This window comes from Anser cygnoides, chromosome 4 (assembly GCF_040182565.1).
Source record: "Anser cygnoides isolate HZ-2024a breed goose chromosome 4, Taihu_goose_T2T_genome, whole genome shotgun sequence".
Lineage (NCBI taxonomy): Eukaryota > Metazoa > Chordata > Aves > Anseriformes > Anatidae > Anser > Anser cygnoides.
The window spans coordinates 78,933,481-78,952,589 of NC_089876.1; the positions used below are offsets into that span (position 1 = coordinate 78,933,481).

The following is a 19,109-nucleotide window of genomic DNA, read 5'->3' on the forward strand; positions in this document are numbered from 1 at the left end:
CCCACTGATGCTGGGCATCATCCCCTGCTGTTGATTTCACTGTCCGTTTCTTGAAGGCAAGGTCCATACCTGGTACCAGGAGTACGCCCGGTCAGATGGGTCAATGAGGATGGTGATGATCTTGGCCTTGGGAATGAGGGAAGCAGCTCGTTTAGGCGCTTCCTCAGAATGGAAATAGTTGGCACTTTTCTCAAAGAGGAGGTTAGTGGTGATGTTGGAAGGAGTGGGGAAGAAATCCATGTACCTGGGAGGCAAAGAAACTAATTAGAACAAGCAGTGTCATAAATGATCGTCCGCATCCCATTTCATCGTAGGTGAAAAGGTGGATTTTCAGCCGTAATTCACAACAAGCAAAATTAAATTTCTCAGCTCACTCCAGAACTGGAACAGGGGGAAGAGAACTTGGCTCTCAGATAGTACTGGTAATAGCTAAAGCCTCCATGAAGTCAGGTAATTAGGTTTTTCCTTTGATGGATGGGATTTTTGCTAATAAGTTCAGTGTCAGAGGGAGATCTCACCAGTTTGGAGTGAGTTCAGTTTTAACTGCAGAAAAAAATGGGCAAAGCTTCAAAATGTCAACTATTTAATTTTAACATTGTTGGAATATTTCATCTTGGAACTGACAAGTCTTTTCTCTTAGACATTTTCAGGAAGCAAGATTTTAATTTTGTCTTTGAATGGTCTTTTCCATTGAAAATTGATTGGAAGTAAAAATGTATAATATAGGAAGTTCAATCAAAAGTGTGAAGAATTCAAATGAAGCGTAAAGTAAAATTGTTTTGGAGGCATTTTTTGGTCCCTTTAGTTTGGCTGAGCACTCTGTGAGCTTCCAGTTTTGGTGTGGCTAGCTGTTTTTGTGTACTTTCTATGGAAGTCAAGTATGTGGGACCTCATCCTGTGCACACAACCCTACTAAGCTCTGAGCCTACAGGCCAGTCTCAGCGAAATGTGGCAGAAGGGGTGTCAGCAAAGCCAGCCTCTTCCTTTGTGTTGTGTGCACAGGGCTGCAGAGGAGAACCCCCATCACCACCATGGAAGAGAGAAGTACCTTGATGGAAGCTTGCACTCTCACAGCATTTTTGGGGAAGAAAGGCTGGTTCATGAGGCTCCCTGCTGCCCCAGCCACTGCCACACTGGTGGGGCAAGCCCTGCTCTCCCAGCCCTGCTCCTCCCGCTCCTTCTCCTCCTTGTGTAGTACACCATATACTCCATGGTAGCTATCTGCAAGCTCTTTCCTTAAGCAGTATGAAAAATAAATGAGAAGCATTTCTTTCTCCTCCTTTTTCATGACACCTTGAAAAAGATTAATCTGTTTCTACGTAGTGTGATGTTTGTCTTGTATTTCAGTTTTCATACAAAGATGAGGAGTGCCATTCCCTGAGGAAACAAAAGCCTTACAAAATGTTTTTCTTAAGCAAAAATAGTTAAAGCAATGTTTAAAAATTGTAATAGGAGTATCAGCTGAATTTTTTATGGAGGGCTTTTTTTCTCATGAGAAGCTGAACCTTATTTCATGAAAAGCAACGTTTGAAGAAAAGGAGCGTAATTCAGCCCTTTCAAAATTGATACAGCTATGAAAAGACAGAGATGCTATTCATTATTAAGACAGACATTGAAACTGAGCTTGCTATTGTATTCATTTGTGGGGAAAAAAAAGAGAATTTGTGACTGTAATATCTAAACAAAATTAAGGACTTGATTAAATGTCGCATCATTACAAATTAGTTTCTCATTCTCTCAGATAACGCCAAGCATAACAAATTTATCCAATAATTATGTAGATGTCATACATGCTTCTGTAATTGTTTCATTGTGTTTTAAAGTGTATTCATAATGGACACTTCTTTTTTGTTATTCTTCTTACCAGTCAATACCCTTGTGATAGTTGTTTCCATTGAAGAACTGAACTTCTTCAAAAGTTTTTGGACTAGGGAGATTACTGATAATGGAAGGATGCATCAGAAGAAATAAATAAAGTGCTGTTGTTCCTACAACACAAAGAAATAGCATTAAGAAACAGAAAAAAACACCATAGACTTTTTTTTTTTTTTCATTTAAGAAAGTACTTCTAAATCAATTCACACTGAAATATACAGGAAAATTAAAAAGATTACCTTTTTATAAGAAAATTTCCTATTGATGGAAGGCACAAGGTGTTTTTAGAGGGAGTGGGAAGTATGTGCAGATTTCTTCTGTGCTCATTAAATTTTTCCCATTTCCAGACTCTGAATTCTGCTCTCTGGGGCAAGCATGATACTGCTGGTGCTGACATTGCTTGCATGCTTGCCTATTTATTTATCCAGTGATGGAATTTGGGCTGGTTTGTTTTTAAATCATTTACATGCACAAATATTTCAGAAGTACTAATTGTGGAATTATATCTCTGTTGCTCCCAGAGCCACACTTCTGTCCTCTGTGTATTTTTCCTGGGTTTCCTGGGGTTGTTGAGGAATAAGAACTCGTTCAAGTCCTTCAAGTGACATTGTGTATTTTGTCTATATCGTCTATCTGCCAAAAAACCTGCATGTAATAAGTGTGCTTTAAAATTCCAGTAAAAATAGCTTTTTGTTGTTATTTGTTTGTTAAAAAACAACTGAAAATGTTATATGTTGTTAAATGAAATTTCAGGAGAATGTGTCTTTCAAATTGCTCTTCAATGATTTTATGCTACGCAAGCTATCATTGGACTATGAATCAAGACCTGCTGTCTCTTTGTCACTGTCACAGAATTTCTATATAATCTTGGATTAGTCATTTATTTCCCTGCCTCAACATCCACTTTCTGCAATACGTCAACAACAGTAATAGCTACCTTGGGAGTGGGAATATGTGGCTTAATTTAAATAATGCCCTGAGACCCCCAGAGGCCTGAAAGGTGGTAAATGTGTTGACTGTCAATTAGGGTCTCAAACGGTGGGGACGTAATTTGTCAAATAACTTAATAAGAAACTTAACTTAGGGCACCCTGACAGCATGTTTCTTTATGGTGGGAGTTCGCATCGCTTTCTCCTGTGTTGTCCTGTGGTGGGCTGAATCCAGAAGTGACAGTAGCTGTATATAGCTGTCATGTACCAGTGCCGTGGCTTTTCCAGCGTTCGCTCCCCAAGGCTTGTGTCAGCTGGCTTTGAAAGTGCAAAAGTACTCTAATTGAAGCCACCAACCACATGGTGCAATTCTGTGTGTTACTCTCATCTACGGCCGCCCTCCAGCAGTCGGTGTGCAAGGCAGGTGTACGCACAGGCGGCTCATCGCCGGGACGGGGCTGCCAGAATTGCCGATTGTCGCATCCTTGGGGGTTCCGGGGTTTCAGCACCTTCACTGACAGCAAGAGCCAGCCCTGGAAAGCATCGGAGCAGCAAGCAGGCACGGTCCCAGCTTTCGTTACTTCTTACCTGTTTTCTGGGGTCCAATCACAAGAAATTTGGGTAGGTGGTCACATGTTTTGTCCCTGGACCAAATATCCCTGTGTCGTTTATCATCACATGGATTCTGAAGGTGAAAAAAGACATCTGTGTACATCATGCCAGGGATGTCCTAAATGTTTTGTATGCATGTGAGACTTTGTAGGATCTATACCTTATGCACTAACACCAGTGCCTTACACAAAATAGTAAAATCCCATATTTCCCCATAAGAGTTTATTCCTGCCACATATTGAGGTCACTGGTAGGGATCCATAGAAGCCACCCATTGTGGCAGGTACTTGAGCGTTCAGGTACACAGACACCAAGACCCTCAATATCTTCCAGGACTGATCCTTACAGGGGTCCCAGAGAAGTCAGTAAAGCTAAACAGCTTTGCAAATACTGGAAGGGAAGGATCCATGTCAAAATCCACACCCTCTGTGACTACTGCATTTCCTTCTCTCTGTTAGTCCAGCCATCTTCATCAACTTGGAGTCTATAGGCATGTAGGTATGCAGGCATGTGGTCCCTTTGACTAAAATTGAATGTATATATAATGGTTTTGCATGACTGAGGATTAAGTTCAGTCATAACTGAAAAAAATAAGAAAATGAAAAAAAAAAGATTACCACATTGATTTAATCAAGTTTTCATTTGACGTTAGAATGGAAACCTCTGTTTGAATACCTTGAAGGCATTACTTTCGAAAGTGACAAAATGGTTTCAGATACATAGTACTTTTAGTGCCAATTTTAATTTACATTAAAAACCCAAAAAGAAGGACGCAATAGAAATGTGGGTTATTACTGATCTCCTTATCTTTCTACTACCCGTGAATGCAAAATAAAAATGTGTGAACAAAAGACCCCATAGGAAAGGTTAGGACTGACAGTTCTTTAAAGCAGTTAGCGTATGGATCCTGCTTTTGCATGGTATTGCCTGGTAATAGAAGATACAGTTTGCTAGTGAATAAAGTTAGCAAAATATAATGGAGACAATCATTAAATGATGTGAATTGCTGCAGCTCCACTAAACTCAATGGGAATATTATCGATTTATACTTTTGCATCTGGGCCAACAATACTAGGGAAATTTTTTGCTCCTTTGTACCAGTGTAAGCCTGAAATAACTGCATGGATCTCCATGGTGTCACTCTGGATTCAAGCCTGCATAGCTAAAAGCACAGTGTGGCACATCATATTCTGAATAAGAAAAGAGCCAGACATGTACAACAATGATTAGGAAATTACAGTGCCGAGATTACAAGCAGCACTGTCGTGCATTTACAACAGAGACAGCAAATGGCCACTGGTGGGCTGTGCAGAAACCCTTCTTTCTTAAAATAGCAGCCTATTCTGCAGCACTGACCACTCCACCATCCCTTCTCCTTGCTGCTTTAGTGAAGGGGGTCCAGGTGGTGTGAAATCCTTGAAGCGGCAGTGATGCAACACTGGTGACTCCCCATCGATGGGCACAAGGGGTCTGCGTTGTTTGCCCTGGGGTAGCACTTGCTACAAGCTGCCTGTGTTCATCTTGCTGGTAGTGTGCCATGATTAGTTAACACAGCGTGATGCATCAGCAAAGCTACAGAAGGGAGGGGAGTTGAGAAGAGAGGAGGGGAGGAAAGCTTTCTCTCAAGTGTATGGCAGTTAGTTGCTTTTAAACGTGCCTGATTTGAGGCGAGTGGAAGCTAACCCATTTCTAGTCAAAAGAAGTGGTCTTTCAAGAGAATTTAAATAACCTAAAAAGGCATACTGGAAGAAATAACACATTTTAATGTGAAGCAGGCTTCTTAATTTAAGGGTGTTTTTTTCAGGAGAAGAACCTTATTCCAACAAACAGTGCGATCGGAGGTAGGAAGAGGCTGTGACGTTACCTGCCAAAGAGGGTCCGTCTGCTCAGGGAAGAGCTCAAAGTACTTGTGTGCCAGCTGGAGTGGGGGCAGTGTCTGCAGTTTCAGGTTTGTTGAGCTCTTCACAAAGCTGGCCAGGTTCGAAAAGGTGTATAGCCCCAGGCGGTCGTTCCCATAATTAGACAAATGGGTCATGAAGATGCTGATCTGGGAGAGAAGAGAAACCTTTCAGTCACAGGACATCAGGGGACGGCAGCATCTGCCTGGAGGGGCAATCATGGGGCTCTCAGGATCTTGGCCAATTCCTATTTCCCCCACCCCAAAACAATAAAAGAAGAGGAGAAGGTTGAGCTGGTCCTACTTGCTAATCCGTCTGCCAGCTTCAAGCCTAGACTTTGCCGTATGTGCACCATGCCTTTAAATTACCCCTTCTCATCTCAGCGGATGGTACTCACTCACGGGCTCTCCACAGACTGGCATTCAGGAGATGCATTAGGAGATTCTTTATTCTTCTGGTTTGATTTCTTTTGACAAACCACACAGAAATAGTTTCTTGCATGGCCCTGTTTGCTTCCTTATCCCTGCGCTGTGGGGTGTGGGTTTATGCCACCAGCTCAGATGGGGGGGCGGGGGGGCAGCACTGTGTTGCTTCCCAGAGCACCAGCCTGCTTCCTCAGATGGGCAGGCAAGGATTAATTCCAGAGCTGCTATTTACAGGATTAACACGAAAATCTGACTAATATGCTGTCTCCTCCAAATTCAGGGTTGACCAGTTTGTTTAAAATGGAAGATAAAAAAAATCTGAAATATAAAACTTTCAAGCCCTTATGGAGGATGATAGCTGAATATCAGTGTCACTGATTTCTCCTCAAAGGCAATAAAACTTCTGTCTTTTTACCAGTCTTATTATGGTTCTCCTTTACGTGGAGAACTTTATATCTGCTGCTTTGTAGATCTCATCATTTATTTCCGAGGGATAAAGAGAAGAATTTGTAAGAATAATGTGCAGAAGATATTTCTCAGTATTTTCTTTAGACAAGGTGATCAAACTCAGTTTCAGCACTGCAAAGGTCTGTTTTACCTGTAGGTTGTCATTATTTAGCTTTCTGCAGATGCTGTAAAACAGGGCATTGTTATTTGTCTGTTTTGATCAGTGCATTGGCCTCAGAGAGGATGCATAGTGAAAGTGGAATTTAGTTACACTGTTATGGAGATATCACATCATAGTGATAACTAAAGTATATATATATATATACATATATTTCCAGCAACAGCTCTGAAGCTGACAATCAATAATATCCAGAAGATCACAGAAAGTAAGTACTAACTAATGTGACTACAGCAATTAAAAAAAAGGCATGTCAGGCAGCGAGCTTCTTAACAACACCATGCTTCAAGGAGTCTTTAATGTGAAGTAAAAAACAAATTACAATGACAATTACAGCAAACTCCAGAATACAGTGGTGAGAAATTTAGGATTTTGCCATTGTACCTCAATGCAGGAATTTTGGGAAAAGTGAAATAAAGCCTTGTGCGTTCAGTGATCGCTTTTGGTACTGGCTTTCTGCATTCAGTGATCACTCTTGGTAATGCATCCAGAGTCCATAAGAGTTTCACTTTTCCCAAAGTGTTGTGCAGCTGCTGCAGCTGCGAATTTCATAGGACAGATGAAGAATCTATACAAGCGCAGTGTCTTCACTGTCCTTACACGTGAAGTCCTCCTTCACATGAAGTTTAAACTACCTCCATATAGGATGTATTTATGGATGACTTTTATGGAAATGCCCTTTCGTGGAACTCCTGAAGCCGGAGAGCAAAACGTGGCCTGAGCCAGACCCCTAATGATGAGAAGTAACAACGTTGAACACCAGGTGTTAGCCTGTGAAAGGTCAGATTCCCCTCACGTTCAGGTTTTATGTTCTCGTTTTGTATAGCCAGCTCATGTGTACTCTTGCAAGACGACAGACATGGCTCCATTTGACTTCAGGTTGGACTTGACTCAGAAGAGGAACATAGGCTCAGTGCTCCATCTCCTAGCTTTTTTGTGCCTTATTTAGGTTAGGGAGCTGGTATGTAAAACCTTGGGAGACTTTGGTGGCTGAAGACTAGCATGAGAAATAGCCAGCCTGCTAAACACCTTAGGTTACCCGCATAACCTAGCCAGGATGCAAGTGCAGGCAGGGATGCGGGGTTGCATCTTTTGGGGTTTTTAGGTTCTGAAGCACCTGAGTATGAAGAGGTTAGTCATCAGCAGTGAGGACTCCTGTTTCACAAGTAAAGTGCTTGCTTTACAGCTGGACATCTATGGCCAGGTGAGTCTCCTCTTGCATGATCAGGAAGGGGAACTGACAGCATAGCTGAGGGCTGTTGGTAGCGGGTGTAAGCTTATAAAGTGCAGGAGAGAAGATTCCAGCCGCCTTCCAGGGTGGCAGCGGGGGGTTTTGCTTGCCAGCAGACTCAGGGTGCTCAGGTCAGTGAACTTTTTGTCTCTGTCTGGAGTGAAGCTGGGACTAGTTTGAGTAGCGTCTTGTACATGACCTAGGCAGGGTCAAGGGTTTTTAGGCTGCGTTTTTTTTTTTGTTTTTTTTTTGAGGTCTGAAGCATAAACTAGGCATGCTGGAGATGCCGAAGTGTATGGGTTGTATTGGCACCCAGGTCTCTGAGTTTATCCTGGAAATGTGTGTCTCAGCAGGGTGGCAGCTGGGCACCCCAGCAGCTGAACTGCTGGGAGGTGGTAGGCCTCAAAACTAGGGTTGTCCGCCTTAAAATGGCTGCCAAGTGCCCAGGTGCCTCTCAGGAGGGCTGTTACCAGTAATCCATGTGCATGGTCCTCCTGATGCTAAGAGCTTTCTGAAACAAACCGCTGGTACCACCTGAAAGTTAAGCTCACCCTTCACCGTGCTGTTCTACTTTTCAGAATAACCACACAACAAAAAGCCACAAGCTTTCCACTTTCACCATCTTGTTCTGCTACCCTGGCGCTTCTTTAAGCGTCAGCCCACAATGTTTAAAAACATGTCCATTAGTTTGTTAGATTATTTATGAGGCTTTTAGTACTTCTATAAGGTGAAGATGGATGGAGCTTAGGAGAAATTGTCCCTTATGGCCCATCTGCGGCAAGTTTGCACTGTGCCTATTTTATTCCACACAAGGTAATTTATTCTTCACTTTTATTCTGTTCTGAGCCTCCTTTGAGCAAAGATTGGCAACTGTACAAGATTATTTTTTTTTCATCTGCCTTACTTGGTGGATTTCAGTGCCTATGCATTTTACGAGTGAAAAACTTTTGTTAAACTGAACATTAAAATTGTTTAAGACTTTATGCATGTCCATATGTTGTACCCAAGAAGCTTATAAACAAGGTAGTTTTCTTCTTTTCTTTGGGTTTCCAGTCTACTGGCCTTTTTTGAATATGTCTCCCCTCCAAGAATGCATGCAAACCCTTTCAGATTTAGCTCCTAAAAATGTGTTAAGTGCTTCCTACAAACTATTTAGAAATGATGAGAAGGAAAACACTTGTAGGAAATGTTGATAGAGAAGATCATCTTGTCTCTAAGTGTTTTCCATTTTTTGTTAAGTACCAAAGCACCTGTCAATGACAACATTATTGTAGCAATTTAATATTATTGCAGCAAATGACATAGGCACATAAATCTACTTGCTCTTTTTGCTTATTTACACTTGAATTTGGGCAAGACTTTTTATGTAAAAATGTACTTATTGGGGATAGATATCAGTTTATTTCAAGAGTTTCATTAGGCTTCTCTCCAGTCCAAAAGACCCAGTTGATCGCTCTTTATAGAGTCAAAGGATCTTAGCTCTCAACTTCTTTTGCTCCTTTGATCTTGTTTAAAGTGAAGAAAGCAAATGTGATGTTTTATACACTGATAAAGCTATGTCTAATTCTTTGCCATCTGCCTCCAAATCTTTTGAGAGAAAAGACTTGATGGGTTTTAACTGTTCATGTTTAGAGCATGGATGGACACAAGTCTGTTTTCCTGCTGATGCTTCAATATATAGCCTAGAAATGTGCTGAGCAAGCATAATGTTGCTGCATGCCTTGGGGCTGGCCCTATGATGCACAACACGGCTGCACTGCTTTGCTGTGCTGTTTTGATCAACACAGAAGGGAATCAGCCTAATGGGCAGGAGTGAGGAAACCACTGAAAACCAATGAATGTCCCTTCCTGTAGCGCTGCAAGCAAGATTGGGGAACAAAAGAGAGAAGACCATGTTTCTATACTTCCCGTGACAAAAAGCAAGATACAGCACACCCTGACAATAACTAGCAGCCAGCGCTTTGTCAAGGTGGGGTAATGCTTTTAGGAGGGAGGCAGGACGCTGCTTGTGCAGCAGTGCAAAGGCAATCAATGGCTTCAGATTCCTGAGGCTACAGAAAGGGCCCTGGCTGCACTGCATTGCTCTTAGGGTAAACTAGTATAAGCAATGTGTGCTAATAAATGTGCAGAGTTGCTGAATACAATCCCTTACTATTAGTATACAGTCTATAGTCAAAGAGATATGTGAAACAGGGTTGGTTGTGAATCACTTTGCTGGTTATGTTGCCTTACCAAGGAGCTAGAACACAGACACTTTGTAGGAGAGCAGTGTTCAGACAGTGCTGCAGTTCGTACGGATGCAGTATCTCATTAGCTTTGGCAATTCCTTTCTCCCTCTGTAACTGATCAATAATATTTTGAGGCCTAAAGGGGAGAGAATGCTGAAGGTGTAGGCAGGAAACTTTTTGCTTTTTTCTTTCTGCCATTCACCCTCTGATCCTGATCTCACTTGCTGCTTCTCTCTCATACTCTGTAATACATTTTTTCTCAAAATCACTTTGCCTCCTCTTTTGTCAGGTCCTTTTGTTACAGAAACATTCATTTTATTTTCTTAATCCCCCATTTTATTGTATGCAGATAAGAAACGTCTACAGCTTTTTAGCTGAAAGCTATGGCTTTCAAAGACTTGTATAGAAAAGGGAAATTTGGAGAGTTACATTTTGGTGGTGACAAAACTGAGGCATGAAGGGATGGTGTCATTTGCAGAGAATTAATCAGTGTGCTAATGAAAGATTAGGAAAAGGAAACCAGATAACCTTTGATTCACCTCCATATCTGCTGGACAGAAAGGCAAGCACTGTCTCCTCTGAAGAAGAGAATTGCTGTTAGGTTCAATTTGAATGGGTAGACTTCTCTGTATAAAGGGATTTTACCCATCTAGTGACAAATACCTGGAGTCAGCATTGTAAAGTCAATGGGATTTCTCTTCTTAAGCCTGTTCCTCATTTAGGGAGATGAGTTAACATGAAGTCCTCTCCCTGAAGAGCAACAGATCTTTAAGGGCTGAAGTCATTGGCACGAACTGCCCTATGTATATTTATGTAAATGTGTTTATGCAAAATATTCAATCTTTAATCCTGCTTTTTGTTGCTCAGCACTGCAACTGTTCAAACTAGTGCAGGACCAGGTGGCCCCATCAGAGTGGCTGGAGCTGGCACAGCATGTGTTGCACCAGTGGCCATAGGATACCGTAGCGGGGTTGGTACCCTGTGTGGGGTGAGCCATTCAGCACTTCCAGGAGCATCTTATTTATACCTATATAAAATGGGAATGAATGGAGAGATGTAGCCCACCAGCTGGAAATTCCAATTTTACTATTGTAACAGCCTTTTTTTCTCCTTGTTTCTTTTGCCTACTCTGTTAACATTTCAAGTAGGTGCACAATTGTCTGTAACTTTTATCTTCTCTACAACAAAGAGGTGAGAGGACAACAGTGGTCCTGAATTTCTCAGACCAGTTGTTCCGGTAATATGCCATTCTGGTAGGTAAATCGTATTTTTTTCCATTAGGTTGGATGGACAGAGGGGAAAGGATTTTTTACATCTCCATCTGACAGGATCCAAAAGAAGCTACATCCTACATCTGTATATTTACCAGCTTCTCTGCTTGTAAGTCATAATATTTGGTTAGTGTGTTATTAACAAACCTGAACCGTTGTGACCCAAGACAGCTGAGTATGCAAACAGCTCCTCCGGAGCAGAGAAGCCGTCAGCAGCTCCCCAGGCAGCAGGGCTGGGGCGGCTGCTCCGGCAGGGAACAGGCAGCTCCTGCTGTATTTCAGAGCACAGTCAGATGATGACCCATTTTTCTTCCCTTTGAGAGCTTGCCAGGCTAATTAAAAAGACAACACCCCCAAGCAGAGGGTAATTAATGCAGGGTGCAAACTTCTGGGGCTAGTGAAAGGGGGCTGGGGGCTTCATGCACAGCTGGATTTGGCAGGCAAGGCTTTCCATAGCGGCTCACCCAACACCAGCCACTGGTGGGTGATGCCAAGCATCCTTCCCTGCAGCAGGCTTCCCTGGGCCTTCTCCTGCTACACCAGGGCGCTCTGGCAGGGTCAGGTCTAGAAACGTGTAGTGGATAATCCTGGGGCCCCTTGGTGTCTGGCTGATGGGAGGTGCTGGCATGGTATGTTAAAGAAATGAGGATAAGCAGGCGGAGTGGGAGGGGGCTCCTGTTACCTGTAAAAATCTGGTGCTTCCTTATGTATCTATGTAAATGTAAAATAACTAACTAAAAGGAGTCACAACTATGTTATAACATACCTGATTAACATGCATAGACTGATTTTTTTGTTAATTTTAACAGTTACTTTGTTTAGTAATATGCAGAATGAGAATGAGAACAGTTGTCAAATAACCCAATAGAAACATTTTGTAAAGCTAATGAAGTCTTACCAATATGCATGCTCACAGTAATATTGTGTTATGTATTTGAATTGCTGGGTAAAATCTTCCAGTTTATATCGCAGGGTATGATGATGATTAGATCTAGAAATTGTACCTTTTAACTCTCCATTAACAATGTGCTTTTGCTAAGCACTGTGTAGCTAAGTGCCATCTCCTAAAATATCAGAGGAAGGTCTGTTTACTACAGTGTACTTGGACATGGGAATTTGTGTTTCTACAACTGTAGATATGACCTCAGATATATTGGTAACTGTACAGCTTTGACTACACAATTCTGTCACCTCAGCTTGTGCTCAGACTTGTCTCCAAGCTCCTTGGTTGTGACTCTGTGTTATTGCAGTGCCAGAAAAAAATCAGTATCTCATTGGGAAACTACTGCAGAGCTCACATCTTTGTCCTGCTTTCCTACCAGCAGTTTTTTGGGCAAAGGTTGCCTGCCTGTCTCTAGAGGGCACTAGGATGCTAGTCTACTCTAAACCAGCAATTTATATTTGCCTTTTTGGGAGGATCATCCCAGAGAACTGTAGACCACTGTAGAACCTGAAGCGTAGACATAGTTTTAAAGAAAATTTGGCAAAAAACAAGCTGAACTCTAGTGGGATTTTTAGCCTGGCTGGGTGATCCACATCATGCTACCAGCAGCCAGGTAGCTGTGAAAATCCCATTAGCTACATTTTCAGGGGCTTCAATTCCTTTGCGCATGTGACATCAGGAACACAAATATACTGAGTATCAAAGTGAACTGACTTCCTAAAACAGGGCCCTATTGCTTTTGGAGCTTCATCCTCTGTGTGCTTGCATTTGTTTACTACAGGATTTTGTTCACATGCAACTTTGAGTGCAGGAATGTCTGGTGCTTCACTTCAAAGCTGTATCTTTAGGAGACTGAGGGTAAATTCCACCCTCAGCTAGTGTAAATCCCTCCAGCATGACTGAAATGTGCAGCTATGTTATTTGTATAGGAACTGATATTAAATACGGTTGCTTCCTGTGTGTATCCCAGAAGCCTTGTGTTCCATAGCTGACAATATCATTGCTATCTTAGCTAATTAAAAATTATGAAATTATCACAAAGCTTCTGGTTTCTGCTTGCAAATAACGCGCCTGTGTACTAGAACAGAAATTCCTGGGAAAAGGGCTGTTAGTGCTCCAGCGTCCAGCTGAAGTGTACTCCACCAACCTCCCTGGTATAGCGTAGTGGGAATCAAATACTGGCTGATACCTTCACATTGATATTTGAAACTGTGCCTAGCCATCAATCTCCTGGTTGCAGGGAAAGTCGATGACAAAAGTTATTTATAAATAATGTGCTCTACCTCATCCTATCTCACCTGTTTGAAAAAAAGCAGAAGCAATCTTAGTCCCTTCCTCCAGGTCATCCCCCTGCACTGCCCCTTTGCTAGCAAGCCCAGGCACAGAGGCAGGTCTCACACATGTATCCTCCCTCCTCTAAGAGGAACTTGTTTTGCTCTTAGTTTAACAGCCTTTTCTCTTGCTTCTGCACCTCTTAAATGAAATTTAGTGAGAAGGAAGGAGTGAATTCATGTAAAATAAACAAGGGTTATAGTTCAACGTTGCACATGTTGGGAAATGTATGGTGCAAGCATCCCATTATTGTAGAAAGTTGGTAGCATATTTACTGCTCTTCTGTTCCTCTTACATGAATATTTCCCAGAAAAAATGAATTTTGCTCTTCTTTTTTCATTGCGCTTGGAAAATGCTCTACAGTTGCTCCAAGAGCAAACTCTCATAATTGGATCTAGATGGCAGCATGTTGTATTTCTGAATGTGTAAATGGCATGTCATGGCTGAGAAATGCAAAACTGTCAAGTGTCCATTTACTAATACCAAGTAGCTCTATGCTAGGCTGACCACAGAAATACCTCGTTCAATTTCAAGTGTTCAATGTATTTCACATCCTGACAGCCTCCTATTATGAATTGCAGACTTTTCTTGTACCTTATGAGCCAGAGCCCCATTCACTGATAATGAATCCCAGAATGCTTGGGCCCTTAATGCAGCTGTTTGTGCAGTAGCACAAAAAGGAAGCTAGAGCTGAGATTTTTGTGTTGACAAAGCACTGATTTTAATAACGACAAATTGTTTCTCTATAATTCAGCACTATTCATATTCATGACCCTCCTGCTACTAAGTAAAGTCATCTATATGCCTGAAAATCACCTTTTTTACTTTTACTCTTCCCACTCTGCACATCTTTTTATATTCTAGCATTTTTGACAGGATAATCAAATATATTTTCCAAATATGATATTTCTAAAGAAAGCAGCAAAAGCAATGTTTGGGAAGAAACATTTTTGACTTTGATTGAAGGGGAAACAAAAATGTTGAATGGCATTACTTCCTATGTATATACACTTTACAGTGGTTGTATTCCACCCAAAGTGCTCCCAGTGCTGCGAGGGGAAGCCATTGTTGATCAGTGGTGTTACATGGCTTTGAGAGAACGATACTAATGCTGTAGTGTGTCTCTTATTCTAACATTCTTTACTCAAAAAGCAAAATTGTCTTTTACCTGGGAAAGCGTTCTACTTTTCTATTATTTAGTGGGTATGATTATATATAAATTCTTTATTATTGACAGAAAACTCCTGTGTGTTGTTCCTTTCCCTGTGTGAATAAAGTTGCTATTATTCTTTCTTATTTTTTTCTAATATCTATCCAAGTCTCACTTCTTAAAGGTTAATCATGACCACATTTCAATATAGCAACAGTTTCCCATGTTATATACATCTTTGATATGCCTGATGCCTCTGGTCCTTGATGAAGAAAACTAGGTGGTCCCACTCCATTAATTAGATTTTTTTGTAAGTCCTGTAATTGTCTTTTTACTACTTTTAAGGGTGTACACTCACAGCCTGAAAAAAGAAAAAGCTGCTTTTGACTTTATGCTATCAGTGTAAAGCTGCATTAAAAAAATGGAATCCATAAAAAATTGATTTTTTATGTCTGTTCATTCAGCACACTTGTATAAGTGATCAGCAGTACATCTAATTGTGGGCAAAGCTCAATGGATTCTGCACAAACACCATGCTATAAGTTGCACCTGTGGGCCCTGTGAGGTCTTTGCAAAATCTAGAGCAATTCAATCCTGTTATTTAAAAACAAAAACAAAAAAAAAAAAACCACATTTTTATGTGAAAGTCATGATATAGGGATTTGTTTTGTTGGTATTTGTGTTCTCATTGAAAATACTTAAACTTTCCCTCTCAGAAAAAAAAAAAAATCTATTCAGTTTAGGCTCAAGAATAAACACAACTTCAAATTACAAAAACAGACCAGATGGAAAAGGATTTGTGTACTATTGTCTCAAGTCAGATCTGTACACAAACTTTCTGAAAGAAAATGAAAGTATCATTAAAGAAGCAGCTCTGAGAAGGCTCGCATTGTTTTAGTCTTCAGATTTCAACGATGATCAAAGAGTTTGTATAAGGAGGTGGCTCTCAGTAATGCATTTCCTTGACTGTGTACAGTGCGTGCTCTTTGTTAACTTCTATCAAGCAACTGCATAATGCTGGTTGAGGTTGTCAACCTTCTTAGCTATAATCCTTTGCAGATCAAAATCAGTATAGCTTCAATTATTTTGTGCCAATTAATTTGAATATTCTTTGGCAACAGTTTAGGGTACCAAGCTATATTGTGCTCTGACTGGCTTTATCTACAGCAACTTGTGAAGTTCTCCCTATTACTGCACTGGAGTAATAATAGCTCTTCCTTACTGTTATTGATGCTACATACACTGTCCTGATATTACCGCTGTCACAACAGAAGGTCTGGTTTGATTCAGCAGGTGAATGACCACACTGGGCTAGTCCAAGGTCCTCTACAATACCTACATAGTGCTCTTACAAGCCTTGTATTTACCACAACATGGTTAAAAATGCAGAATAATTGTAATTAGTTATGCTATAAGGGAAGGGGAAAGAGGCCATGGGTCAATACTGTTTTTTGTGGAGCAGAGTAGTCTGACATGGGCTGTGGATGGAGGAAAGCCTGGCATGTGGGGGTTGACTGTTTCAGCTGATGAAACTGATTGCTGTCAACTGATAGTACCTTGATTAGCCTTCAGAAGCCTCAGCAAAGAGCTGGTTAGGCAGGTGGTGGGGGCAGCCCTACCTAACCCCGTGGAATAGGGAGGTAGGGTGGGCAGTCCCTCATCCTGGACTATGGTCTCCTTGTGTACCTGAAGTCTGTGCTTTTGTTTCCTAACTTGCATAGCCTAGGTGAAAGAACTACACATAGCCTTATGTCATAAATTCTTCTCTGCAACATGAAGCAGAGCTATAGAGTACAAGGAACACCCAGGCGAGGTCTATTGAGAGAGATTAAAACCCACATTAAGTGGTGAGTTTGATATGGATGCATATACTTGGATCAACTTTGAACACTTGTGCATAGCGTGACCCATATATACGGATGATACTGCAGTGCTCAGACTGAAGCCATGAGCATCACCTAGCCCAGGGACCAGCCATTAGGCTTTTTCTTCTAACCTTACCATATTTCCCACTGCTTAGACTTATTTCTAGAAAAGGGTCAGCTTTGCCCTCTATTTGCATATGGTTGTTCTTAAATGTCTGATACCTAATTAAATAATGACATATTTTAGTAGCTTGTGGACATTACAATCCAAGAGGGATCATGTTTTAGTGCAGATTTAATATCTTTGCAACAAAACTAATTATTTTTCTAGAATTTCCAAAATATCCTAGGGGGCCTCTTACTTGTGTGAGTGGAAAATAGTCAGAAAATTTATTCCTGTTTGACTTTTTAATGGAAATAAACGGCTCCTTCATTACTTCGAGGAAATCTAAATGCAACGCTTATGTTTTAAGCAATGTGAAACCTCAGTTATGTAGATCCCAAAGGATATGGTATATAATTGAGCGTGTTTGCTCTACCCATGTAACACCTGCGTGGTTATGATTCCTGGATAAGAAGAGGAGATTCTGCCACTCAGGAATCTGTGTAAATAACTGGATGCCATTCAGCGAGGGGAGCCAGCAGTGGCCAGGCTGCCAAGTAACTAATAACAGTGGTAATAAATATTTATGAACATTGCATTTGAGCCAAGCGGTGTGCACAGGCCAATGCACATGCTTGACTCTGATCTCTCCACATATGCCCTATGTGTCATCTGGGCATGCTCCTTCAAATTTATCTCATCCGCAATGACCTGGGGTTAAATTTTGTCATCCTGTGCCCTGGAGATGTCCCCTGACTACTCTGACAGTTTCTAGGGGTGGATGTTTCTAGGCAGAATGAAACTACTTCTTGAGTAACTGTGGATATTTTTAAGGTTGGTAGATGGACTGCCTTCAGAAAAAAAAAAAAAAGGCATGTGCACGGGCACTGCAGGTGCGTAATGCATTACCTGTATGTTTGGCACGTGGCAGTTTTAGCACCCGAGGAAGGAAGCTCACTATTTCCCAGATCACAATTCAATACAGTGGCAAAGATGCAATTAGCCCTATTAGATACAGCAGGACTTCAGTAAGTTCAGTAGCTTGACCTAGTGACAGTACTTTTTTTCTTTTTTTAATCTGGATTTTCAGATGTTTTTCTGTTTACCTTTCCAACCAATGAGTTAAAACATAATCCTCTGAGCCAGCTGAACTTTGGGAGGAATATGCTTGTGTATCTGCTAATGGCAAATAACAGCTAAAGTTATCACTAATTTGATTAAATGTCCATAAATATGACTCTTTCTCTGGCAGTTCTTTTAGTAGATGTTTAAATAAGATTTTCTCCAAATTGTGTTTTGAATGAAGGAATTACTCTATTATCATTAATGAGGCACATCATAGTCTCCAGGTAGAGGAAAGCAAAAATCTCTGAGCAAAAAAAATTACTGCCCAGGACTCTGAGTAGCGCACGGTTGTGGAGCAACTATAAATCATCCCATTTAAACTAAGGCCTCTTATAAACACTGAGTAAGTGTTTTCACCAGGATACTTTCTTTCAAACAGCAAAGAGAGAAATGCCAGGCGTGTTGATATGGATTGGAGATGCAGGAAATTTATCATTTGTTTTTATAACTCTTCTGCTGTCATGTTGCTATTCTTGCAGTTTTATGAAGAGCTGACTGCTCTGTGTTACAGAGTATTCATAAATGATGATTAATTAATCCATTTTGGTGGCCTACCCTGAGCAAACAAACCTCAGAGTTAATTTAATTCTCCACTCTTGGTTTCAGAGGAAAAAAATACAGCATTTTCAGTTCACTAGAGGATATAATATTCTCAAATCAGCCACTTTCCAATTAATTTTGAATGGCAAACACAGCAAGGAAATTTTGTTCTTGTCCATTTACTTCTATTAAGGATTCATTTTCAATAATCAGAGAACTCTGAGTCAGCTCATTCTTACCTTAAAGGTTTGCTCCTGACACTTTAATAAATTATCATATGGTGTGCGCTTGAAGGCAACAGATTCTTTTTCTTTTTGCCCAATAACCCTCTTGTTGACACACAGTCATTTATTACTATTTCTGCCATCACCTAGCTTGCTGGGAAGTAATTCTGATAAAGTACCAAAACGTATGGTGTGGAGTATCAACTTCCATAGAGAAGGAAAATGTCATGAAAGAAAGAAGAAAAAGAAAGATCATGTGTTATCCTAGAAACATTTTCTTCGTGCTCTGAGTTTTAAGCTAATTAGTTTCTAAATATGCTGCTGAAGGCTTGAGTTTCCATGGGATAATATTTTCCTACACCAGCTCTTTGCAGCTGGTGTGGCAGTGTGGGATGAAGGAAGAAAGAAACACTTATAAAGGGGAAAATAGATTTAAAAGCCTGAGCAAGGTTGAAGTGGATGTAATCATAAACCAAGAGTTGGATGATAAAAGTGGCTTAAACTTTTATGTTTGTTTATTATGTATCTATTGTGTTATTAGTGCCTACCGGGCTACTAGTTACAGAAGAAAATACCTTTTGGAGAAGGGGTGACTGTAGGGTAGATACAGGCGTTTTTGTAGCTTGCTCTCTTTCAGTACAAATGTATGTTGGTTGTATTGAACCTCAACACAAGCTGTGGCAGGAGGAAAACAGGATATGTTTACGATGCTGAATGTGCATAGGAAACGAGC

The 19,109-nt window shown here is 40.9% G+C and overlaps 1 protein-coding gene and 1 long non-coding RNA gene across 9 annotated transcripts in view; one reads left to right on the forward strand and one right to left on the reverse strand.

Moving 5' to 3' along the window:
- Positions 1-19,109, reverse strand: part of NDST4 (N-deacetylase and N-sulfotransferase 4) — a 155,556-nt gene that overhangs the window by 8,362 nt on the left and 128,085 nt on the right. For all 4 annotated transcript variants that reach the window (XM_048066489.2, XM_048066491.2, XM_048066487.2 and 1 more), the window contains 4 exons: positions 5,281-5,463; positions 3,393-3,489; positions 1,865-1,988; positions 70-244 (listed from right to left, as the gene is read on the reverse strand). In XM_048066489.2, coding sequence (XP_047922446.2) covers positions 70-244; positions 1,865-1,988; positions 3,393-3,489; positions 5,281-5,463 — 579 coding nt within the window. The remainder of the gene's footprint in view (positions 1-69; positions 245-1,864; positions 1,989-3,392; positions 3,490-5,280; positions 5,464-19,109) is intronic.
- The window catches only part of LOC125183096 (uncharacterized), a 37,898-nt gene continuing 22,080 nt past the window's right edge, over positions 3,292-19,109 (forward strand). For 2 of the 5 annotated variants that reach the window (XR_007164270.2, XR_007164268.2), the window contains exons 1-3: positions 3,292-3,425; positions 5,221-5,364; positions 11,105-11,203. This is a non-coding gene — a long non-coding RNA (uncharacterized lncRNA). Of the gene's footprint in view, positions 3,426-5,220; positions 5,365-6,524; positions 6,573-11,104; positions 11,204-19,109 lie in introns of all 5 variants that reach the window. The other 3 variants (XR_007164271.2, XR_007164272.2, XR_007164269.2) reach the window with 2 other exon arrangements.